Source organism: Nicotiana sylvestris, chromosome 4 (genome assembly GCF_000393655.2).
Source record: "Nicotiana sylvestris chromosome 4, ASM39365v2, whole genome shotgun sequence".
NCBI classification, from domain to species: domain Eukaryota; kingdom Viridiplantae; phylum Streptophyta; class Magnoliopsida; order Solanales; family Solanaceae; genus Nicotiana; species Nicotiana sylvestris.
The window spans coordinates 173469565-173495488 of NC_091060.1; the positions used below are offsets into that span (position 1 = coordinate 173469565).

Genomic DNA, 25924 nt, shown 5'->3' on the forward strand with positions numbered 1-25924 from the left:
ATGGTGGAATTACTGCTCTCTTTTTCTTTGCTCTACATTACTGAAATTAGGGATTGAGAGATAAAGAGACAGAGAGAGAGCGAAAGGGGGGGGGGGGGGAGCAGGAGAAACGGAGAGAGAGAGCGCATGAGGGAGAGAGAATAAGGAAGGGAAATAATTGATTCCTAATATAAAGGGATACTCATTTAATTTCAAAAATGTATATAATTGGTAAATTTGTATATTGGAGGTAATTAAATTGAAATTTGAATAGGGAGGATAATAAAGTTTCCAACAGTGTATAGTTATATAAAAATTCATTTTCAAAATGACTATGATACGTATCTACTAGTATATCATACACAATAAACACTAATGAAACTAACAGCAATGTCACCCTCTTTTAGACAGATTTTTACAAATAAAGATTGAGAAATCGTACTTAACTCTGTATGGCCCTTTGCTCATCTGTTCTGAGATGGTGCAGTTATTAGCTGTTTTATAAGCTTCCTCGTAATAGAACTACTATCTATAATTTCCTTTTTTAAGTCTTGGTTGGAGTTTGTTTACAATTTTACCATTTTAATTAATTCAATAATAAGTAAGCCTCTGGCCGTCGATGAAACTGTTTTGACTCAATGATAACTAACATGGGTAGAAACAAGTCTAACCGCAACATGTATGTGGTTGCCAATTTTCTTTTATATTTTCCAACAGCAAAATATTTCAAATCATTAATTTCTTTCTATTCTCTACAGATAGCGTATAGGGAAGTATTCAAGTAATGAAGCATTAAAGTCACATGAGGTTACTGAAACTCAAATGTTTACTATTACAATTGGAGTTTACCCTCCATTTCTTCTCCATTTTTCAAGTTTCTGAATCTTTCTTTATTTTTGCAAGACACTTTAGCCGGACCGCCCGTTTAGTAAGTGGAAGTTTTGAGTTCAATTCTCAACAGGAATATTATATTTGGATCCGATCATACCAGCACTAATAAATCGGATCCCATCTTTACTACGAAATTACGCGTGCTTGGGCGAGAGTAGGATCCGATCATACCAGCACTAATAAATCGGATCCCATCTTTACTACGAAATTACGCGTGCTTGGGCGAGAGTAGTACTAGATGGGTGACCCCATGGGAAGTCCTCGTGTTACATCCCTCTTTCCCAAACCCCACTTGTGGAATTCCACTGGGTTGTTGTACTTGAGCCCGACCGTCCTAGTTGGATGAATTAAAGATCTCTGTGTTCATAGATTTAAACTCATCATTGTTCCACACAATTCTAGAGAATGAGCTGCAATAAATGTAATACATTCACCTTTTGGACGCCTAAAATTTAGATGCAAATGAATGCTCTTTATGTTACCTGAGTTATTCAGAGTGCAGAAGAGTAAACTACCACCCCAAACTTACATGAAGCATGGCAGCAAGGATGGAAATGAAAAATCTAGAGATAAAGAAGGCAAGGACCAGAAACAATTACAAATGCTTAAATTAAAGTTGAGAGCAAATAATACACGCAACATTTTACAAAAATCCATTGTCGTCACTGAAAAATGGAGCATCAGAAAAACTGATATCTTTATTGAGAGATCTAATCTACAGCTGATCTGCACGTAACCAATTCTTCTAGCCACGCAAACAAATACATAATCTTGGAGCCCAAAACAAAACAAAATATGATTTAACAGCCAAACTCACTCGTCCAACAAGGAAGAACACAAAGATACTACACAAATATGGAACAAGAGAGGATCTTTCTCTACTCTGCTCTAGATTGACCAGCGCGAGAAGAAAGGATGATGCCGACAATAAGGCCGTAAAGAGCCAAAGCTTCAGCGAAAATAAGAATCAGAATCATCCCAACGAAAAGCTTTGGCTGCTGTGCATTAGCTCTGCAAATAACAAAAAGGAAGCAACAGCAATTAATTGATTTTTCTCTCACCTCAAGTCCAAGGGAAGCTTCATCCACAGTGAAGGATAAACGAAGAAGTCAGCAGTACCATTGAACGCTACATAAGAAAGGGGAACATACTACAAAAAGAGGCATAAGTATAATGCAGTGAAGTCATGATTTTCAACCCTACATTAGTCAACCAACAAAACCCACACCATGACTACAACATGAGACTGCAACATTTTAAATACCAACTCAGTAAAGCCACCAAGGCCTAGAAGTCTGATAACTTAGCAACACTAGAGCCCCTTTTTATGAAAACAAAAAGGAAAGTACAATCTTTAAAGGTGAACCCAAGCATGCAGAATTAGCTATAGCCCGAGGTTCTAACCACCATTCTCCAATGTCCTCCCTTTGCACCGTACCCATTTAAAAGAATCATCCATGTCCATTCCCGTAATTAATCCCACATCTGCCACCGGAGTAATGTTATCTAATCAAGCCATGTAGAACAGTTTATATCTTAAACAGAACAACACTAGATGAACTTTAATCCTTCCAGGGTCTATATATTCACAAAAGGTTATCTACTACTTTTATCACCAAAAAAACACGGTCAATCACATGCAAATTAGATCAAGCAATTTTCAATGAGGCCGAACTATTAAAGGAGATAGAAACAACCCACAAACTTTGTTACTCAGCCAAATACACAATTCACCATTACTCATTAAAGACAAAAGACAAAAATCCCTAAAAAGGAGGGAACTTTATTTTGATAACATAAAGTAATTTATGTATTATTTTTCAAAAAAAAAAGGAGACTTTCAATACCGCACAACTAGAAACAAATAAAAGCTTCACTACTAAGAATAGACCGATCATTATAACGGACATTTCAAAAGGTAATCAAATGGCACAGAATTGAGTAAAGATCTGAATCTGTGTATACACACAGGGTGGTTCTGGGCCAGCTTGCGCACATATTGACTATTCTATCGGGTACCTGCTACCTCCAACCCGCATAGATACCAGGTAACTCTGCCGACTAAGGCTTAGACAGCAGCCAGCATGCTCATAAGATTTATTCCAGCAGCAGCATTGAATTAAACACAATCAACCAACCAACTACGCAATATCAAACTAGTTTGGATCCGCTAAATGAATCATTTACATATCTTTATGAATCTTCTATATCCAATTCCTCATTATCTGTATTTCATTCCAATCATAAAATTTGTATTTAACATAACACGACGATTAAACATGATAGCTCAAAATTAGCAGACGAATGAAAAAATACCTAACACCAGCATCGCCAACGATTCCAATAGCCATACCAGCAGAAAGGCCAGCGAGACCACAAGCAAGTCCAGATGAAAGGTGAGCATATCCATCAAATAAATAATACGACTTTGTTTTCGGGTTAATCCCAGTACTAATAATCACAGCTATAATTAACCCATAAATACCCAAAACTCCAGCCATAACAACTGGCACAATTGACTTCATCACCAATTCCGGCCTCATTACTCCCATCGATGCTACCCCTACCCCACTTTTCGCTGTTCCATAAGCTGCTCCCATACCTAAATAACAACAAAAAATAGAATCAGAATTAGAATTAAGCAAATTAAACACTAGATCTAATGGAAAATTGAAATTGGAGGCGAAGAGTACTGTACAGGAGAAGACTAAGGCAGCTGCAGCGCCGAGGAACCCGAAGAACGGTGCCGTTTCATCGCCGCTAAAAGTCGATGCCATTTTTTCTTCGAATTGGAATTGAAGCGATTCGCGATCTGAGAGAAAAAAAAAAGTTTATTGATCGGAATCTGAGAATGTCTGGTCCTTACTTTACGATTGATCTTAATATTGGTCTGAAAATGAATCGTAGTATCTTCGATGGTCAACTACCGGGTCTGGAGGATTGGGCCTTAGGCCTACTCACTCTTTTGGCCCAAGACTAGTCTAGGATGACTTGTGGGGCAAGTGTGCGCATGCAGTCATTCTCGAGAATGCTATTTAAAGATTAGTCAATATTTATTTTATCCTAAAATTTTTAGTTAAATATCTGAATCTCAAGAATTCAGGATACTTTTGTCCCGAGAAATTACAAAATTAAAATTTAAAGTGCATTGATTAATTTCTAAATAGCAACCCTTTATAGTGGCTGCTACCAGGCTTGTCTAGCAATTATTTCCTAAGCCCATCCTAGATAAAAACCCGTAAAAATAGCACGGACTAGCCAGTTTTCGGACTGGTCATTCAAAAATAGCCAACGTTTTTCAAGTCATTGAAAAATAACCACTATTTTGCTGCAACAGAGACCAGTCCAGCATAATATACTGGAGTTCGATGCACTTGTGTATGAACTTCCAGCATATTATGCTGGAATTCCAACACACGGAAAGTTCCAGCATAATATACTGGAGATTCGAGCTCATGTGTATGAACTTCCAGTATATTATACTGGACTGGTATACTTTGTTGGAACTCCAGTATATTATGCTGGAGTTCTAATGTACTTATGCTGGAACTCAATTATATTATGCTGGAGTTCCAGTATACTTATCTTGGAACTCTAGTATAATATGCTGGAGTTCAAGTATACTTATGCTGGAACTCCAGCATAATATACTGGCGTAATTTTCCGGATTTTAAATAGTGTTTTCGCTCAGATTTATCTTTACATGAAAAGTGGCTAAATTTCTATTACTTTTGAAAGCGTGACTATTTTTGAACGACCACTTGTAAATTTGGCTATTTTTGAATTTCCCCCTAAAAAACTTGCATATGTGTTTCCACCAAAACAAATGAATAATCCTATTTTTAGGGAAGTTACACGTTTGATTGCTCTGTCAAAATATTTACAGTCCCCAGCCAATTAGATATTTTATACACCAATTATGTTATACGTTTGCCAATTTTCTTTCTTTTTTTTTTGGGCGAGCGGCTATATAAGTTAATTTCTCTATATTATCTTTACCTTAATTTTTTATTCGTCAAGCTAAAAATCTTGGTTAGTTTGAAACACCGGCAATTTTTAATTATCACTCTCCTCTGTCAAATTTTTTAGCTTTCTTTTTTCTCTTTTGCTATTATAATGAAGTAATTATTATTAAATGAGTTCAAATTTCATTTATCGATAGAGTAAAACAAATTTATATGGTCATGTCACTTAAAAAGAATTCGTCAAGTGCTTATAACAGACATGAGTTATTGAACTAGAGAAAAGATTGAGTGACCTGCTGCAAGTGACTAAATTACTGCAGATGATTTTCACTTGACCCAACTTTTCCTTTTTAAGCGCCGCAAATGATTTTCACGTCTCAAACATCTAACTTTAGATGTTGGTTCAAATGGTATCACCACTGCTCTTTTCCCCTGCTCTTCGGGCTGCATAGAATACCAATAAAATAATGTCCTCAGGCATTTAATTGAGTTGAAATACCAGTACTGTTCCATTAAGATCATTTGTTTCCTTTCATGCTTGGCTTGGACTTTGGAGTCATTAACCTTTGTAACATCTAAGTTTAGAAAGCTTAAATACTTTGATTTTATAAACTTCAGTAATCACGCTACTTTATAGCCTTATATGTTCAAACAATAGCGTGCTATCTGATTCAAGGAGGAAGAAGAACAAATTGAAATCCAAGAGAACATACAGAAAACATCCCTCTACGTTCCGGAAGCTATATATATTGGAATGTGCCATGGAGCTAACCTAACTTGAAAACAAAACCACTGGTGAAAGACGCAAAATTGAAAAACTGAAGTTATCGGAAGAATTTAAAGAGAAAAATCTGAATATCGAAGTAAAACTATTTACAAAAAGAAATCTCGCCTCAACTTCAGTAACCACGTTTAAGCCTCAACAGAAGCGATTTCTTCCTCTGCTCTGATCTTCAACATCGATACACATTATCGCATGGTTAATGCATGCTGTCAAAATAAAATAAAATTTCTATAGTGCATCAATGCATCAAGAATAAACAGACGTCACAGATGCAAAAAAATCTCAGGGAGAAAGGGAGATAATACCATATAACAAGTAGAGTCTACTGAAACAATGAATCCATACAGCTGAAATTAGTATGAAGTTTCTTCTCATCGATTATCTTGTAACAAAAATCTTAACTAGCAATTAAGTGCTGGTAATCAACAACAACAGCTAGACAAAGGAACTAGGAAATCAATTTGCCAGAATATCTTATGTGCACTTCTCATTTGATTGAGTAAGACGACAAATATAGGAGGTAAAAGTTATTAACTGCAGTGTTCCCTTGGGCAAAAATAAGCACGAGTACACAACCATACATTGGACATATACAGGAGTATTTGAGAAACGAGCTACTACATGCTCAGAAAATTATGGAAAAGCTTTAATAATTAGACTTTCACACTAGTACAAGAAAAATCTGACTTTGAACTAAATAATAAGCTTTAATGATTAGACTTTCACACTAGTACAAGAAAAATCTGACTTTGAACTAAATAATGGAAGCAGAAATAGTTACCTTTGCAAATAACAGAAAGAATAGCAAAATAAAAAACCATAAAGTCCACTACAATTGGCCAGTAAATGATGGAAGTGGAAAGAGTTACCTCTGCAAATAACAGATAGATTGGCCAACTAAAAGACCATATAGTCCATGACAATTTGCAGTAAAGCGTATAATGAACAATGACCATTGGCCTCACATGAACATCCGAAGACTTGATACCAAGTAATCTCAAAAGGGGGCCTTGGACATTTGGCAAAAGATTGGATGCTAGCAATCCAATTATGAACCTCTTCCTCCGTCTCAATGATAGTACAATCAACAGCATTCTCCAGTGAACAGCGTAGAGCTGACATTTTCATCTTTATGTACGGCCAGTATTTCATTCCAAGATGTTCAATATGATAAGTGATATGCTTCTGCGAAAGTGTATATGATCAAATTCACCAACCCAATCCGAGGATATACTTCTTGCCTGATGGATAGGCAATCTACTCAAAATCTTACAGAGAGACAGAGAGTGACACAATAGGAGGAGAAATAAACACAATTTCTAATTGACAATACCAAAAATGTAGAAGGCCCTCAAAAATAATAGATCTGGAACGTATAATGATCCCAATGGACCCAAAGACTCGAAGAAATAATAATTTTAATAATAATAATAATAATAATAAATTAAAAAAAAGCAACAGATAAGGACTGGAAAAGGCAAGTCCAAAGAGAAGACTCTCCTCCTGTCAAGTATTCTCTCAGCTACATGCATAACCTGACAATAAAGGAAAAAGTATAAGATCAGATAGCGCATGTGAGAAATCAAAAGACTACAACCGCAAATATGCATAAAATGCCAGCATGCATCTCTTTATCAAATGCAAACTTCTAATGAAGAATGAAAGTGCATTTGAATAACATAAGGTGCATTTAAATAACATAACATTTCCGTTGAAAGAAAATGAGTACATGGGGAAACAATCACCTCACTTTCAATAACAAAATGGCATGTAAATCCCCGAAGTTCCAGCACTCACCTTTGGAGCGAATAAAGATCATTCATCCCACTAGGGGGCAAGGAGAGGAAACGGAAACAGGATATAGAAAACTCACTTGTGTACTCCCCTTGTTCTCTTCTTTTTGCCTTCTTCACTGAATAACGCGTAGGAACTAGGAAACATCATGAACCAAGATCAAGCCACTTGGAGAAAATTGCCAAAAGCACACAGCATAAAATGTTCTTTTGATTCCATGGAGCAGTTCCACAGATCAGAGCAAGAAATTGATATAGGATCACTAAGAGATTTCATCTTCAAACTTATCAAAGAAAAAAAAATCATCTTCAGTAAATAAATTTCTTTAAGGGAGGGAAGATAGAGAGTTTTGTTTTACTTATTCTCAGAAAAAATCAAGATTTCAAAATGAAGTAAGGATATGATGCCTCAAAATGTTATGTATATTTGTTGCAACAATAACAATCCTAAGCTGTACACATACCAAAACTAAAGAAAAGTCAGAAGTGATTCAAAAGAGAACCCTGAACTGAAAGAAAGAAAGGGCTACTTTTTCCCTAAATAATACAGCTTCAAATCTGACTACCAATTGTAAACCTAATCTTGTTATCTCCGAAGGAATTCACGTCTATCAGCAGGAGTAGAAGTATAACATTCACATGGCAAAAAAATTTCTTTTCAACCGACTTTTCCACCTTGAGAATGTTTTTCTTGCAGGCACCCTGCTACAGAAATATCAAAAGTGCCAAATTTATGGCAGGACAATTGATCAGTCTCTGACTATAAACAGATCCACAAGATGCTCAACAAAACGGTCTTGTCTTTCATGCCTGCAGCTCTATAGAGAACTAGCTTAGCGAGGATCATTTTTTAATGAGGAAGACATTCCTCACTCGCCAATGATTGTTGTATCCACTAGTGAACAAATAGATCAGACTAATCACCCTGTGGCAAAGCATCAATAAGGATGATTATTCATCCGTGGTTCCATTATGATTTTGCACCCGGCTTCATCAGCATATACCTTTCTATCAACTTGTCTACGAAATCTCTAATCTGCAGATTTACCAATACAACAAATCAAAGGCAGAGAAGCAATGAAAAGAGAAAACAAATATCAAGCACATTGAGCAAGTGCTATGAAAAACACAAGTATTTCTTTCGAGTAAATCTCCAAACAGATCCATATAATTCTTAGTCTTTTTTATTTTATCATAATAATCCTTGGTATTTTGATCCCAACTGTATCCATTGTTCTCACTTGGACCTACACGCACTCTTTTTTAAAGGCGACAATCTGCCCATTACCGGCAAATGGGAGGTGTTGTCCCAAGTGGCAATGGAGGGTACAATATGATGACAGTGTGGGAGAGAGGGGAGAGTGGCACTGTTAAGAGTGTGATAGAGGGAGTCAGAAAAATTGGCAAGGTACAGAGCAACATGGTTTTGGATGGGAAGGATGCTCTCCAGGAGCAAAAGAACAACAGGCACCAAACTAGGGAGGAGGTATAGTTGTTGGGTTTTTTTTTTTTTGGGGGGGGGGGGGGGGTTGAGAGGGGAGGAGAGGAAGCGGAAACAATGGAGGCCAGAAGCAGGGTATGGGATTAAAGAAGAGTAGACTATATTGCTGGTGGGAGTGGGGTGGTGGACCTGCAACTCCTTTTCCTTCATTTCCTTTTGCATGTTTCTTTTCTTTCAATTTTTTTGTTTTCAGAACCTTTTGCTAATAACTATTTTGCCCTGAATTACATCAAAACACTCTCACTGAGGGGTTTCAAATGGGATTTAGATCGGTGCTTTTGAATAATGGGAGATAACCCAACCAGCCTACTGTTTTATCCAGATCAACATGATTGGGCTGATATTGATTCAATGGATTTCCACAGGTAAATACTTTGATTGCTCTGGGTATTTGGGCTTAAATTGACACTACTCTCATGGTAGGCCACGAAATCACGTGTTTTCATTGGCGATAAACAAATGGACCAATTAAAATCAAGATCACGACTATGTTATAACAACTCGATTAGGACCAAATTCATGGCTGAGGGCACGGTTAGGGTACTGTTTTGAGATTACTGTCTAATCAAGATTGGGACTATGTTACAACCACCTAGGAACAAATTCATGGCTGACGGCACACTCAGGATATGGTTTTGTGAATTACTGTTATCGAAAGATGAAGGCATGGAGGAAGACATAAATAAGAAAATTACTCAACTGAACCTATTAAACGATGTAAAAAGGTGACATCAACTGAGAGCAGTTTGTACCTTGTTTTTACGTTTGGAATCAAGAAATTCGTACACCAGCATTGACTTTTCAGCATCAGTGGCATGTTCCATTACCTTGAGTTTGGAACAAGATCAGTTCGCAAAGGATAGATATAAAAAGAGTAACGAACCCAAATTATGGGAAAAAAAGATTAAAGAATCCAATAGGCTAGATAACTAGAGGTGAGACATGACAGAAATCAGACCTTTGTAGCAGTTTTCTTCATTATTGATTTATACCCTTCCTTATCGAGTTTCCGTGCTTTATAAAGAGGCATCAGCAAAGATCCAACATAATCTACAACAGCCTGCTTGATTCTTTCTGCTCCTTTCGGCTGATCATGCAACATCTCTTTATTTACAGTAATTTGTGAAGCGGAGCTCTCACACACTAACACATCATGCTTCCTCATAAGCATTTTGGAACTCATGTTTGAATCCTCTTCATCAGTGACATGCATCACTGGATCATAGAAATCAGAATTAGCAGCAGCTGCTTGACATTGCCACATTTCAATGGCATTGTAATCCTTTATCCCTATACTACTTGAGCTATCAACCCACGCTTTGGTGAATATACTACTATCTACAGGTGCACTTTCGCCTGAGTGCTCCCTAAAATTAAACTGACATGCATTGTCATTTGAGAGGCTACGCTGCGAGCGATTATCAACAGACATTCTTGAACTGTCAAGGTTTACACCAGCAGCAGAAAAATCAACAGACCAATCCCTCACTCGGCAGTTGCGGGAGTCTATTTCAGATAAGCAATCTTGCCTTCCTACTGCACCACCAGGCCAATTCCTTCTGATGTCAGACTCATCATTTGCATATTGTTCCCGTCTAGCAAATTTGTGAAATGAGGGTATCTTAGGAAGCTGCAGAGGCATGTTACACTTAGCACCAGATGAAGCATAAGCCTGCAATGAAGTGTAATTATTGTACAGCTGCCTAAGAGAAGCCAAGATCTATTTATGGAAAAGAACATTAAACAGATAACATAATTTGCAATATAGAGCAGCCCAAAATCAACATAACAAAAGAATCCAACATTGTGTGTTTCCCCTTTTTCTAATAACTAGTCTCTCTGCACGTGCAACGCACGTGTATGCCATATCATATTTACACGAAATATATATACTAAAAGTAGAAGCGCATATTCGAAAAATATTAATTTAGTGCTAATACAAATTGGAACAGCCTAGCTAGCATTCTCGCGTAACCTTTATATCTTTTATGAATAAGTCAAAAGGCATACTCTTCGACAAACTATAAGTCCGTTTTCTAGCCATCACACTATCAATTAAATTTTGGTATATCTCCCTGTTGAAATTTGATTGCTCCAGTAGACGTTGTTGGAAGCAACATTCTTTGATAAACTTTATCTTCTCTATATCCCTCAACCGCATAACAATATCTATTACGCTTTGGCATAATTGTCTTCCCATAATTGATTGCTCTTTTAGAAAATATTCAAGCCTAGTTTTTTTATTTTAATGTACATGTCATGCACAAGATTTTCAGCTTCATCATATACACCTAAAAGTAATTAATATTTATTTATACATATAAATAGTAGAGTTCAAATCTCACAAGTGGATATGAAAGGTTAAATTACATAATTTTAGTTTTTTTGTCCAGTTATGAAAATTAGGTAATCAAATAAGATAAAATTAAGGAAAAAGATCCATATATCCTATGTACTATTCAAAAAAATTCGATTTCTTATGTTTCAATAAATTCTTAAAGGTCGATATCGTTCTCGGGTGATCGACCATGGTCCTTTCTTCACATTAGGCTTATCAGAACAAGAAGCTCTCCTTCCTCTTTCCCGCTTAACTAAATGGGACTTAAATAAACACAAATTCGACAAAGTAACACTTATAAGATGTGAAAACAAATTAAAATGAGACTTGATTAGATAAAGAGAAAAGCGTAGTAGGAAATAATTACAATGATAAATTTAAGTATTGCTTTGTTCCTCTACTTTCCTAGCGTGATTCAGATATAATAAATATATATTAGTTACCCCAATTTGTAAGAAGTATATTGTCTATATGTATGTAACTTGAGGAATGTATCAAATCAAAAGCGGTAGAATAGAGGCTTACAAAACTGTAGGTAAATATATGTGTAATTTTTATATCCATCTCAAATATATGTAGGATCTTGTCTGCAAGAGCAAGAAGCAGATAATAGCCGTGTTATAAGTTATATGGCAACATCTTTCATCTGAAATCCATATTCTAGAGCTATCTATGACAAATCATTTTACTATTTCATTAGAATTGCACTGTAATCTTGTTTTGCAAGAAGCTCGGGATATATTAGAAAGATTGCTAAAGAAGAAAGAGTCACATGTCAATGAGAAGAAGAAGAAGATGATGAAATGCCACAACAGTTAAAGTTCCAAATGAATTTACATATGCAATTTTTTGCTTTTATAAGGAGTTCTTTTACTCTTGAACTTATTTTTCTTCCGAATTTTATTAACATCTTAGATCTATAAATTGACTCATCTCCATAAGGGCCGAATGAAACCAAATTTTCATGTTCGATTTTGAATTAAAGATGTTAAAAATAATGAGTTGTGGTCAAGTCATATTTCATATGAATAGTTTGCATATGTCTAGATATTGTTAATATCTCCATGTAGAAAAATAAACATAGCATTTCAAATATAAAATTTTAGTTACATAATTTATGAGTTGAATATAGATAGTAATTTCTCTGAATTTAGGAAAAAATAACATACTTAAAAACTACATAACGATGTACTAAAACTGTAATACTTAAAATATTTTGGAAATAGTTATTGCCATACAACTCATTGGTTTTGTTTTAGGGCATCGCATATTAAATTTACCTTGAACAGTTGGGACATATTCAGAGTTGTGTAATTTAAAAATGATATTAGATATATACCAATCTCCATTTGATCATGCCCTTGTAGAGTTTAAATTTTAGTGGATAGTATGATTAGAAATTCAACACATGATGACATGCTTTTGTTTAATTGAATTCAAACTTAAGTAGTTCATTTATGACCTTTAGTTTTATTTGCGCTCGGTCTTTTATGATGAAAACGTAAATGGAATGCACTGTGAATGGCCCAACGGTTATGTTTGACAAAAATATTATAGAAATAGTACTTAGTAGGTAGTTAATTATACGTCCTAATAAAAATATATATGTATAAAATTTAATCACCCCTCAGGACTTAAAACGTTGAAAACTATATTCAAAATGTTTTAACAACTTGAATGTTTCTTTTTTAACAAACGGGAAAAAATATACGTTGAAAATAAACACAGAAAAGAATAAGATTAAGATATAGAGAACTTACTTTTACCATTGATACATATTGACCTGAACACAAAAGTTGAAGTGTAAAATATCTGAACAATAATCCTGGCGTTCTATTTGCTTTGGCAGTGTTGAAAACCCCAAAGGAAATTGGACAGTGGACACCGATCAATTTTATATGTGAAAAATGTGGGATAAAACCATGGGAATCTTGAGTGAATTATAAGTTTTCCTATCATAGCCTTTCACTTTCCATTTAACCAATGTAATGTCACAAGGATAATTTTTGAAACGTTGGAAAAATGATTTGAGTCCTGAAACATAATTCCTCTTCATGGACTTCGGATTTGGTGTTGCCGCTATCTTCTCTATTAGCCAACGGTTGGATATATTATTAACTGTTACAAGGACACAACCTTTCAGAAAAGCCACTTACTTTTCTTCTTCATAATTAATAAGGACATTTTAGTAATTCAACTTTTAACTTTTGAGGTTCCCATTTTTATAATAATATAGATAGATTCGCATACTCGAGGAATAACCCAAAAACCAGTAAAATGTAGCATATTCCCAGATGGAAACAATGAATCAATACGATCAGTAAATCTAGGGGATATTAAATTATAATGAACTAACCTCAGCAGCTGCAAGAGCAGCAACACGAGCAGCTTCTGCAGCGGCGAATGCAGCCTTTTCATCCTCAGACATGGGAAAATCTTGCCTTTCCTCAGTGGTATCATTTTGCCTTCCTACTGAAGCTTGAGAGGTTGATGGTTCAACATCTGGAATAGTTTCCAACGTGGCTAGCTTGACATTCAGCTTCTTGTTGTTGGCATTGCGAATTGGTGGTTTTCCAGATGCTCCAGTGTGTTTACTCTTTGAAGTATCAGCAGCAGTGGATTGCCTTAATAATTTCAGACCACCATTAGCAGCCTTCTCCTTTCGAAAAATTTCTATCCACACATTGACAAGCTGACTTGCTATGGCACGTATGTCACGGCTAGTATGCACACAGACTTTTTCTTTTACAGTTTTCCCGATACCTGAATAAAAGATGACAACAATAGGATCAATAAAATCAATACAAAGACGAAGCAAATGCACCAGTGATATGATGATTATAATGATCATTAGCAATTAACGGATATACAACACAAATACTTTGGGTTTAACGCATAGAAACTCAAATGCAAGAAATGGTTATAGAGAATATAGATAGCCCCGGTGGCATATGCAAGTAAATAATTGGGAGGTAACAATTAGCTAATATCAACAATATGGGAAAAAAGCCGAACAGTTTCAAAGAATATCGCAGTAACTGCATCTCCAACCACCAACCCCCGAAATACCCAAAAAAAGGTTAACATAAAAGATGACTAGAAGGAGAGCAGGATAGGAGGAATGGGGGGGTAAGTTCCTTTTCTCAAAGGTACCTGACAGTCGGACTGCAAGCAAATCAGTTGAGACCTTTACTAGTATACGAACACAATGACGCAAGAGTTGGGTCCCATCTTTGCCCAAGGAGTCCTGTGACCAACAAACATGAGTCAGACAACAAGCAATCTGTGGTCGACAGATATGGCATGAAACTGAAATATGTGAGGAATCATACCAGCATCCACAAATTAAGTGTGCTAAGGCCTTCTTTAGTTCCAGCAAAAGATCTCAACACTTCTACAGGAAGTTTCAACAGTTCTTTCGCGAGATGCAATCTTCCTGCTGTTGTGTTGGCATTACAGAACAAGTCCCTTAACAAATTCTCCCGGGTCAAGATCTGCACCCCATCCAAAGAGTTCTTGCACAATACACTTGAGAGCTCTACTGCTTCAAGTCTCTTCATAATGTCCCTTATTTCACTCCTTTCAACATCCGAATGCCTCTTTGCATCCTCCATCGCCTCTACTTCTGCTGTGTAATCAGTACCTGTAGTCAATATATCGATTATGCGCACAGCTTCTCGTAACCCACTCATCATTGCACCACCAACTGTGTCAGGGTGCTCCTTGCAAGTAGCTTCACCCGCAAAAAATATACAGTTCTCCACAGGCCTGCCCAATATGTCATAATCTTCTCCAGATGACCCGACAGCCACATAAGAGTAAGCCCCGTAGCTATAAGGATCTTTTCCCCAGTCGGTGACCACAGAAGCAACTGGATCAGGTACCCTGTTCTCACCATAAAGCTTGCGCAGAACCAGTAATGAATGCTTTACATGGTCAGAGGAGCTCATCTCCTGGCCATCTATAGCAGCTTTTCCAACCACTAACGCTATAAGAACAGGTGCCCCAACAGTTTTCTTGACATTCCAGAACATAAAGCATCTCCCCCTCTGGTCTGTTTCTTCTGCAGTCGCACCAAAGTAATCAATAGAATCGTCCCAAAATACTTCAGGAAACTCCAACACAACTTTATTAAGAACACCAAAGCCGAGCCGTTGGATAGACAAATCTTTCCAGTAGGGTAAAGGTGGTGAAAATTTAATGGTTTCTGCCTTAAGACACCCTAATGGAACTGTAATAAGGACTGCATCTCCTGAAAACTCTCGTCCATTTGACGTAGAAACTTTTACCTTGTTAAACAAGTCATTTTTTGTCGGAATGTCTTCTTTGCAATATGAAATATCAGTTACAATGTGGTTTAAGTGAACGCAAAGTCCCTCACCCAGTGATTCAACAACGGAGCTGTAGCCGCCTTTAATCATACAATGAGCTCCACCAAAACCTCCATATGCATCATCCTGATTCCAATAAGGAAGAGAGACTTCTTTAAGTAATGCAGCACAACCATACTCCAAGTTGGCAAAATGCCAATCCATTACCCTCCTCTCAAGAGGGCTCAAGATCTCTATCTTAGAACTAAGATTTTGAGAAGTTCCCCAATCAGGAAGTGCCATGGATTCCACTGCTGTTACTGATGATTTTTGTGGTTCATTACCCATATGATTTCTTGCAAAACGAGCCTTGCGCCGTCTCTTAAGTGCATATTCTAAACCATCCTCCAAAGACATCCGCATCGCATGCTCCCCTTTTTGAGCAACCAACAGTACCATATCATCCAATAAGCTATTGAATTCTGCTTCCAATGCTTCATCTAGATCTGCTGGAACTTTCTGGCCAGTAGCTACATCGTACAGTGGACAATCACTGTTCAACACGGTCAATTCAAGACCCAACTGTGCACAAATCAATGAAGAAGGATCCGGTCTTCTTTCAGTCGCCACATCTGCCTCAATACCGGTAATAATGCTAGCACCAAGGTCCACCGGGACAGAGAGAGATGAGAGATCTGTAAAAACACGACCACCAATTCTACTTCTGGCCTCGAGCACGGTAACATGGAATCCTTGGCGTTTCAGGTGCCGTGCTGCGGTTAGGCCAGCAGGACCAGCACCGACAACAATTATTCTTTTTTTCCCTTTTGCATCACAACATGTGTTTTGCCTCTGACTCCTGAATGAGTCAGGTGGGAACCCACAAGTATCTTCTGAAATCACAAGATGTTTATCGGCTGTTCTACCATCAATCTCTGTACTGTTAGGAGGCAAAAAATCTGGATGTACAATATTCTGTAATTCACTATCCTTAACTTCACCTGAAGGCACTGGACCAACTGAACCTAAATCAAATGGTTGACAGGGTGACTGTATATTAAGATAACCATTTACCTGCAAATCATCAGCAGGACATTCTCGTTGCTCTGATAGAGTAGATAACTCTACGGCCGGCCTATCAATGAGCTGGCAATCAGTTCCACCGTTTTCTGTCTTTTTCCCTTCATCAGATAAAACATCATTCTTCTCTGGCATGACAATCTCAGAACTCTTTGATCTCCCAAGAATAAAAGAAACTCCATCATCCGTATCAGTAACAGGAGCTCCAGAGTTTTCTACAAATTTTTCTTCTGTCAAAATTTTCAAGTTGTGATCGACACCATTTTCAGCTTTATCCTTTTCTGAAGCAATTCCAAAATTTATGTAGCCCTGTTTAAAAGTGGTTAAACTGTGAAAAATAATGATAAACAAGCAAGCAAAGAGATGAACCAAAAATAGTTTAATGTAGAAAGATCATATTAAAAAAAGGGCAGATCTCCAGCTTGAATAAGAAAACTCCAATGTGAACTTGGAGGATTGCAAAATACTTACACAGTGATCAAGAAAAGAATAGATTTGCCTAATTAAAGAAGCCCGAGGTGATTCATCCGCCAAAGGGGTTTCAGACACTCCACATTCTGAAAGAGGTAAGACACGACTGATGTCTTTATTCCAAAGGCTCAAAATCTGATTCCTGCATCGCAACAAAGATTCACCAACCAACAGAAGTCAATAATGAAAATGAAAATATGAAAAATAACGAAGATTGAACTGCATCATAAAGGAAAGTTAACATGCAGTAAATTCCCTGATCCCAAACTGTACGCAAGTTAACAATGGAAAGTGCCAAAACCAAATTCCTTAAGTCACAAAACTCAGATTTATAATAGAGATAATAAAGAAGCTTTCAGGAATAGTTATTAGAGAGTTTTTTTATATTACAGAAATCCCGGTTTTTGGCGTGACTCAGTTGGTGCACCCGCCTTCCCCCCTACCGTTGTTCTAATAGAGAAACCCTGTTAAAAAGAATACCCGGAACAATATTCTAATTGTCTATGCATGTGCATACATATATTACCTGCCTAAGAGTGGCTTTAGAATAAATTATATCAGAAGAGGTGAGGTGGACATGTATAAATTCCAGTACAGGCTGCAGGTTAGGGTAAGGTGAGAAGCCTAAAGACCCATCCACCTGCATTGCACGAAAATTTTAAACTTTTTTACTGTTTAAAATTTTCTTTTTCAATTAGAATTTGTCTTATATTATCACCTTCCTAAATGAATCATCACCTCTCATGTTCCTAGTTCAAACTTTTGCAGCGCTCATGAATGCTATGTTTGGTTGAGAAGAAAGGGGCGTTGGAGGAGCGGAAATGGTAAAGGGGGATTGCAATGCTCATGAACGCTGTCTTATCCTCCCCTCCCCTTCTTGGAACCAAAGATAGTGTAATAGTATTCTCGCGGGATGCATCATGGAATGATTGGTACTTTGAATCTTTAGATAGATCTGAATCTAACAACCCGTCAAAAAATGAAACTACTTGCTCCCTTCTCTTACGCACCACCAGAGGATGAACGAAAGGACACACAAACGAGGGTGGAACACCTTATACTCCAACGGTTATGATAATTGCCTTCCAAGAAATTGACCTATGTTCGACTCCTCAGATCCTATGGTGTGGGATAATACTGGGTATGTTATTGTTGTTGTTGTTCATAAACTAGAAAGTATATTTAGCTCAAAATGATCTAAAATACTAAACAAAGTAAAACAACATAATATTGGACAAAGCAAATAGCTCTTTGGTTCATCAATGGTTACCACAGTAGTTAGACCATAAGAGAGGACACCAATGCACAACAGAAACCAATGAGTTGTTCCAATTATATAGCCAACTAATCAGATAAAATGTGCTGTTCAAAGCCTCCGCCATATCACTAAAAATATTAAGTAACTTTTTCCCCTTTTTATTGCTAACAAAGTATATATTTTCATATAGAAACACATGTAGAGCTTAAAAAATCAACTGTTGACACATGCTGTGTGCATGTTAAGCAATTTGAACTTTAAAATACATCAAGGGTTAGAAGATGACATATATTGTGTATATCAGTACATGCATTCATCAACCACAAAGTGGGATGTTGATTAAAGTTCCTTACTTTTATTTATGCAAGACAGTCGATCATTTCAAGATTTAAATAGATGAATTTTTCAATAGAAACAGCATTTAGAGCTTCAAAAATAAACAATAATACATCTTTTATTTATGCAAGACAGTCGATCATTTCAAGATTTAAACAGATGAATTTTTCAATAGAAACAGCATTTAGAGCTTCAAAAATCAACGATAATATATACACCTAATGTGTGGAGTACGTACATGTTAAGCAAGTTGAACCTAAAAAAAGGCAGAATAGCCTAGTAGACACCTATATTTGTTCCGGTTTGTCATCCCGGTCCCTATACTCCATGAAGTTTCATTCAAACACTTGTGCTTGATAAAAATGATTATTATAAACCCCTCTAACCGTTGACCAAGCTTATTTGGCCTTTGTTTATCTGACTAGGATGGAATGCGTGGTATGCACGAGTAAAGAGAGCGTGAATCTATATTTTTATTTTTTTTAAAAGGAAAAATTCAAATATAATAATGAAAAAAACAGAGAAACAATAAAAATAAAAGGGAAAACACCCCTTCCTCCCATCTTCAAAACCTTTACCTAACCCATCACCCCCATCTACTGCCTTCTACCCCGTACCCTTCATCCATCAAGACCCCCACCATCACTCCCTTCTTCCTTTCTCCTGTTCTTCCCACTCTTTACCCTTTTTTATTTCAAGAACTTCAAAATCTCTCTCCTAAACCGTTCCACCCAATCACCACTAAGCCCACCACCACCAACCACTACGAACTCCGACAACGTTTCACCCTAGATTTTGACAACCTCTACTTCCAATCCCTGGTAGATCTTCTTGTCAACACTCGCCCTTCCGATAGGCCATGACGACGACGATAGCAATATGAAAAATTTGGGATCTCTTTGGGTGGAAGAAATGGTGATTGGAGGAAAATTGATGAGATCTATGCTGCCTTATAGTTTCTGCAATCATTTCATAACCCAAAAATTGAATCCTAATAGTTTCAGGTGCAACAATTATGGTGAGATAAAAGAGAGAAGAAGTTGAAGCCGGTGAATTTTTGAGGTTCTCTGAAAATCGAGAGGGAAGGTGAAAAATGGCGTGAAGGAGAAAGAGAATCTGGTATTAGTAAAGAAGAAGATGATGATGTGGATTATGTATTTGACATGGATCTGATGTGTTATCCATGTCACGGCAAGTGAGACTCCCGCATAATAGGAGGGGTTTAAAATATTCATTTTGATCAAATACAAATTATGTTTAAATGAAACTTTGTGGAGTACAGGGACGGGGATGACAAACTGGAACAAGTATAGGTAGTATAGGTGTCTACTAGGCTATTCTCCCAAAAAAAAAGCATCAAGTGTAAGAATGATGATAATGATACATTTCATTCAAAAGGCAAAAACCACCATATTAAATCTGTAAGACGGAAGGAATACCAAAATAATTCCATGCATGCATAGATATTTTCCGCAAAGATATATGCCTGTTTCAATAAATAAGATAATGCATTAAACTAATTTGTACTGCAAGCACTCTTAGTTGACAAAATTTTACAAAGTAACTAGAAGGTTATGTGATGCGTTACATTTTCATGCAAAATCAGGGTGCGGTCTAGCGGTCAATGAAGTGGATGAGAACCATGAGGTCTCAGGTTCAAATCCCAATGGAGGCAAAAATACTAGGTGATTTCTACCCATTTGTTTAAGCCTTAATGGACAGAGTTACCGGGTAGTTGTCGCTGGTGGGAGGTAGCAGGTATCTCACGGAATTAGTCGAGATGCGCGCAAACTGGCCCGGATACCACGGTTATACAAAAAAAAAGCCCCCACCATATCACTGAGAGGGAGAGAGAGCAAAACGAAAGAATAAAATTCAAAATCCAAGAGAATAGGGGAAGAAAGATACTAGCCCCTAAAGGCTTTAGTCTAGCGGTAAAAGCACAGCTTGTGATGTGTGGGTTAGGCTCACGCCACAATTTCGAACCTTGCGACGGACAAAAGCCTGGTATTTAAATAGAGAAAGGTAGAGGGGCGGGCCTATTATCCATTGGGGTGTGCATTCGATTTTGACCCTTATCGATAATTACTTATCGATTATCGATTTGTACATATGCTTATCGTTATTGTTACAATAAGGTTTTGATTTTTTCGATTTCGATTTATCGATTTTGGGGGCTTATCGATTACACCAATAAGAAAATTTACGGGATTCCACGGAAAGTATATCGCTATAAACACGCCTAACTAATATGGACAAAAAGAAGCTAAAATAAGACGAACACCGTTTATAACATAAAAATTGCGTCAACAAGCACATGCAACAAAACTAAAGTAAGGGATCAAATGTATACCACCAACACTCCAACGGTATAAAAAAAAATACATCATCACGGCTAATTCTGTTTTCCATTAATTTTAACTTCATTCCCTTGATCTTTAAATATGATCATTCCTTAAATGTGGTAGAGGAAATAATAGGATTAGGGACTTAGGGTAAAGGAAAGGGTATTATAGAATAAGGGTAAAAAAAAATTGACTTTTTAGTATATCTTATCGGTTTATCCAAAGAGGACAATCGAAATCGATAACTCGATAAGGAAAATTTCGAAATCGAAATCGATAAATCGATAAACCGATAACAAATAATCGATTCGATTTATCGATAAACCGATTCGAATGCACACCCCTAATTATCCACCAAGTCTCGAACCATTCACCACTAGTGCTCGGGGATTTCTCAGTTATCATAAAAAAGGGGAGGAAAGATACTATGCTTTCAAGGCATACTTTATATACACTAAGCCTTCAAGTCATAAAACTAGCATCTTTCTCGGACTTAGATGTCTTCTCCTAGCAAAAAGCAAAAAAAAGACACTTCAGTTTTCTCTATGCATTCAATTCAGCATCATAACTATCAGAACCAGCACACATGTAAGATGTAACAAATCATACTCAATGTCAGCAAGGAGAAGAGGAATTGTTTGCAATGTCATCTGTCCAAAAGAGAAAAGAACTTTTTGCAATGTCATCCCAGTATTTACTGAAACTAACAAGATACAGGACCATTTTCCAAGCATCATTATTTCTTGTATCTTTCCCACCAGACTAGGCAGAGATAACCCGTGTGGATTATGTTGTTAGTTACAAATTAAAATATTAACTAAAACTTTCTCCCTAGTTTTTACTCTTAAGAAGGGTTCTTATCTAATGGTTCTTCAAGGAAAGCAGGAGCCAGGAGCATATTTATTTTTCTATGCAAATAGCCAGGGACTAGTTCATTTTTTTTTTTGGCAACAATGAACTGAGAATAAAGGAAAGATTATAAACATAATTTAGTTATCTCATGGACAAGGAACTAAAATAGTACATTTACTAGAAGACTGGATATGGTATTCAGAGTACAAGATCTGTCATTACCTGCATTCTAGATATTCCAGGAGTCCACCTTTGCGCTTCAGCACCTCCTTAAACTTGATTCTTTCTACTGGCCCAACTTCACGAGCTTTCAGCCCAACAGATACTGCTGCTGCCCCGCCATTTTTAGTATCCATACCTATCAACATAGACTCAAGCTTCTCTCTTGTTCTGAAGGAATGTCTACCATCTCCATCCTGATGACTGAGAAGAAAATCTTGCCCATGCACCAGAATTTCCCAATCAACATCACCCTCATAGGCCATGTCCCCATGCCTACGCTTTTTGGTCTTACGTGGAGCACGTTGACCAGAAAAGAGTCTCTGCCCTTTTCCCTCAGTAGCCAGTTGAGACTCAGTTTCTTCAGCAACGTTTTCATCACATTCTGGTGTAATTGATGGAGAAGATGTGGCATCAGCCTCATCATCTCCAGTAACAAATTCACGACTTTGATGATTGGCGCCTTCACAATTCTCATCAGCCAGTTGACTCTGATGGAAAGCTGAAGCGCATTTGCGCAATGAGGTGGCAGAATTATCAATAGTCATTTGTTCAGAAGAACCATAGATGTCATCAGCATTCTCCATGATTTGGTCCTCGTGCTTCATCTGGCTGGCAACTTTAACTTGTTGATTCCTTTCTATAGCCACTGGAGATAACCCACCCTCAAACACTTGACCATCCTCCTTTGACAACGAAACTGGAGCACAAGCTTGGTCATCAACAGAATCACCAGAAATTCGCTGCTCATCATAAATGTCACTTGAACGCTTATCTGCTGCAACAAAATTAGGCGTCAAACAAACTTGAGCATACCCACAACCTTCCGAGCCTGTCTCCTCCTTGGCTGCAGGTGGGCCTTCTAACAGGCAGATGGATGGCATCAAAGTTTGAATAGGCACATTTCCAATGCTCCCTTGTGGTTTATCAAGTTTGTTCAATAATTGAACGCTTCTACAAGAACCTGAATCATCTGCTCGGCTTGAAGAGCATATTTGATCATCTACATGAGTTTTCCGGCTGCTTAAAATTGCATTTGAGTTCATATCCATATAAGCATTGAACTTGGTTTCAGACACAGGATGCTCAAACTCAAGCTTCTCGATATTCTCAGGAGTACTGGTATGTAGAGACGAAATATCACGACCTGCTGTTATTGAATGATCACTAAATCCGTCCTTGGAAGCAGACTTTTCATGACAATTAGGACAGTTCTTCAAGAGACCCTCATCATGAAGATCCTTGCAATTTCCACCCGCAATATCATTCACACTGGCAATTTCCTCTTCTCTAAGTTTAATGTGACATGTGATCTCACCATCTAGGACACCTGAGACCTTAATGGAAGATGCATCATCTATCTCATTGCTTGATTTCAACAACTCATCATTGTTCAATGCAGAAGAAGAAACCTCTGGCCATGAAAGGTGTTGGACACATTCTTCCTTTATGGGCATTAACTCACCTGATTTTGACTGCATATCTACTGAAACTCTATCAAGTGCCACATGCACACTCTCATTGGATTCAGGAATTTCTTCAATCAATTTACGGCACATACTTACGGAAGAAACGGTTTCTGTTGCAATAGGGCTTGAGTTCAAAACATCACATAAAGCTTCACTTTCCTTCCCTCTTTTCAACTGCCAAGGACCGTGGGATCTCTTAATCAAACCAGATTGTGTTTTCTTCAGAAAAGCTGATAGTGAATCTTCAAGAATGCCACCATCAATGCAATTAGGAGAGCTTTTTCCACTCTTTTTATCACATAGCAAGGAGATATCCCCAGATACCTCCACTTTCTGTGGCTCCAAAGCAAGCTTTGGCCTCTTACTCTTTCTCTTATTTCCTTTCTCAAAACCTTTATCGATTGTCCCTTCAGATAGACAATCCACATCTGACCGACCCTTTTCCACAATCTTGGCCATTACGTTCACAGACCCATCCAGAGATTGCACTGTCAACTTACTTGAACTTTTCCCAGTAGTTGATACAGATCCACTATCCTTCTTAGGACCCTTCAACTTTTTCCTAAAACTAGCTAAGGTATCATCCATGCCAACCAAATCTTCATCCTTAACCGCTGCTTTTCGAACCACAGCCTTGTTACTACCTAGTTCCACCTTGACTTTTTTCAAGTTCTTTTTGCTTTTTAGCTTCAGTAAAGACCCAATAGGCTCATCATCTCCTGAATCAAACTCCATCTCGACACGCTTCTTAGGTGCTCTCTCCAACAATTTGATATTCTCTTCCTCCCCCATGCCCCTAGGGCATCAATCAATACACTCCCCTCCTCCACATGTAAACCCTAGCCAAAATTCCTTCAACACATTCAATATACAACCATTCCAGGGTACTGAATCAGCAAAACAAATCCAGAGTTCATAAATACAACAACATTCATATCCAAAAATAAAACAAATCTTCTTCCTTTTCCACAAAATTAGAGCCAATGCAAACAATTAATAATACTATTTCAGTTTTTCAGTTAACTAAAAGTACATTCAACATTAGAGCCTATGAATTGTTAACAACTACGAACAGCTCAAAATTGAGATGAAATAGTAAGAAATATTAGAAAATTAGGGTTTTTTGAGGGGGCAAAAAGAAGGATCGGACCTGAACGTTGGAGCTGTGTGTGAGTGTGTGGGGTCGCGTGAATGGAATCTTCTAGAGAGAGAGAGTGAGAAGAGGGAGGAAACACCCTCGCGCACGTTAGCGTTCACCGGCTAAAGGAAGAGAAGTTCGGCCACGGCCCTAAACCACACTGCGCCTACTGTCAAGGGACGTTGATTTGATATGACGGTAAATTTTTAGGGACTTTACACATAGACCCGCTTAATTTTTTTGTGTGTGTAATATTAGCCTTGTTTGACTTTGACCCAGGGAAGTGAGTGATTACGAGAAAATCGGATTATGCAACAGGCCAAACATTATCCTAGTTATATTTGGGTCATGTGTTGAAATTTGAACTTACGTTAATTGGTTATAGTCTGAAAGTATAGTGACGTGGTCTAAGTGATAGATAAATAAAAGGTCTAATATTAAATATTATGTGTGTGGATAAGTGAGACTCAATAACTATTGGCTTGTGATGGGTAGAAACTCTTTATAAATAGAGGTCAACCCCCCTTTCCTAGCTATTAGAAAACCCTAGGGTATTCTGCCTCTTGAATACGTGGTAACGGTAGATGTCCCATCAGTCAAGTTCTCCGGGCTGTGAGAGTGTGTTGCTAGTGGATTGTGAAAGTTGGTCTCAAGCTTAATCCCCATTTGTTGTCCCTGCTGAATCCATGGAGTTTAATGGTACGCTTCCTTAGACTCTGACTCTAGATTGATTGTGTAATTGTGTCTTAATCTCTGTTGTGGCCACGAATTAATTATCTAGCAGTTGATATCAGAGCCACCATAGTTAGAGATTAAGATCGAGATTTAATCTTGAGTTAACAAAAGTATATATCTTGGGTAACAATTTTGCGTTTTCCGTTCTCTGTTTGGTAAATTGATTCGACACTAAGGCTTGTTATAAGCATTCTTGTCTATATAGCAATCTATTATTCCCAGCGGAAATATTTTTTTTTATTGTGTAATTTTTAGACGACAATAGTTTGTCATTGTTTGTCGCCAAAACAATTTCATCAATGTTTAACGGTTGTTTTGTGCCAATGTATTAGGGGTTGTAACATTTTGTAGTTGGTATTTGTAAATAAAATCACGTATCAAAGTTAGTTAAACCTTGATACTTTCTGACGGTGGGGGCATGAGACAACGTTTTTTAATTGAGGGCTAAATTTTGTTAAGT

General features: G+C 37.3%; 2 protein-coding genes and 1 pseudogene across 3 annotated transcripts; 1 reads left to right on the forward strand and 2 right to left on the reverse strand.

Annotated features, from left to right (window-relative positions):
• The first annotated feature begins 1027 nt into the window (after nucleotides 1–1027).
• On the forward strand, nucleotides 1028–1145 carry LOC138890877 (5S ribosomal RNA; annotated as a pseudogene).
• A 308-nt stretch (nucleotides 1146–1453) lies between these two features.
• LOC104239062 (V-type proton ATPase subunit c2) lies at nucleotides 1454–3795 on the reverse strand. The gene is made up of 3 exons (XM_009793590.2): nucleotides 3569–3795; nucleotides 3187–3472; nucleotides 1454–1881 (listed from the first exon to the last, which is right to left on the reverse strand). The coding sequence occupies exons 1-3, from the start codon at nucleotides 3645–3647 to the stop codon at nucleotides 1749–1751; spliced, it is 498 nt and encodes a 165-aa protein (XP_009791892.1). The 5' UTR covers nucleotides 3648–3795; the 3' UTR covers nucleotides 1454–1748.
• A 3998-nt stretch (nucleotides 3796–7793) lies between these two features.
• Nucleotides 7794–24915, reverse strand: LOC104239061 (lysine-specific histone demethylase 1 homolog 3). 2 transcript variants are annotated; one of them, XM_009793589.2, is made up of 9 exons: nucleotides 24742–24915; nucleotides 22126–24478; nucleotides 17113–17254; nucleotides 14584–16950; nucleotides 14405–14498; nucleotides 13608–14014; nucleotides 9872–10585; nucleotides 9666–9740; nucleotides 7794–8448 (listed from the first exon to the last, which is right to left on the reverse strand). In XM_009793589.2, exons 2-9 carry the CDS (start codon nucleotides 24381–24383, stop codon nucleotides 8383–8385), a joined length of 6123 nt encoding a protein of 2040 aa, XP_009791891.1. In that variant the 5' UTR covers nucleotides 24384–24478; nucleotides 24742–24915; the 3' UTR covers nucleotides 7794–8382. The 2 variants fall into 2 exon arrangements, with proteins under 2 accessions (XP_009791891.1, XP_070028475.1); XM_070172374.1 differs by lacking the exons at nucleotides 7794–8448; nucleotides 9666–9740; nucleotides 9872–10585 and adding an exon at nucleotides 13035–13369 and having other exon boundaries at nucleotides 22126–24915.
• Between the last annotated feature and the right edge of the window lie 1009 nt (nucleotides 24916–25924).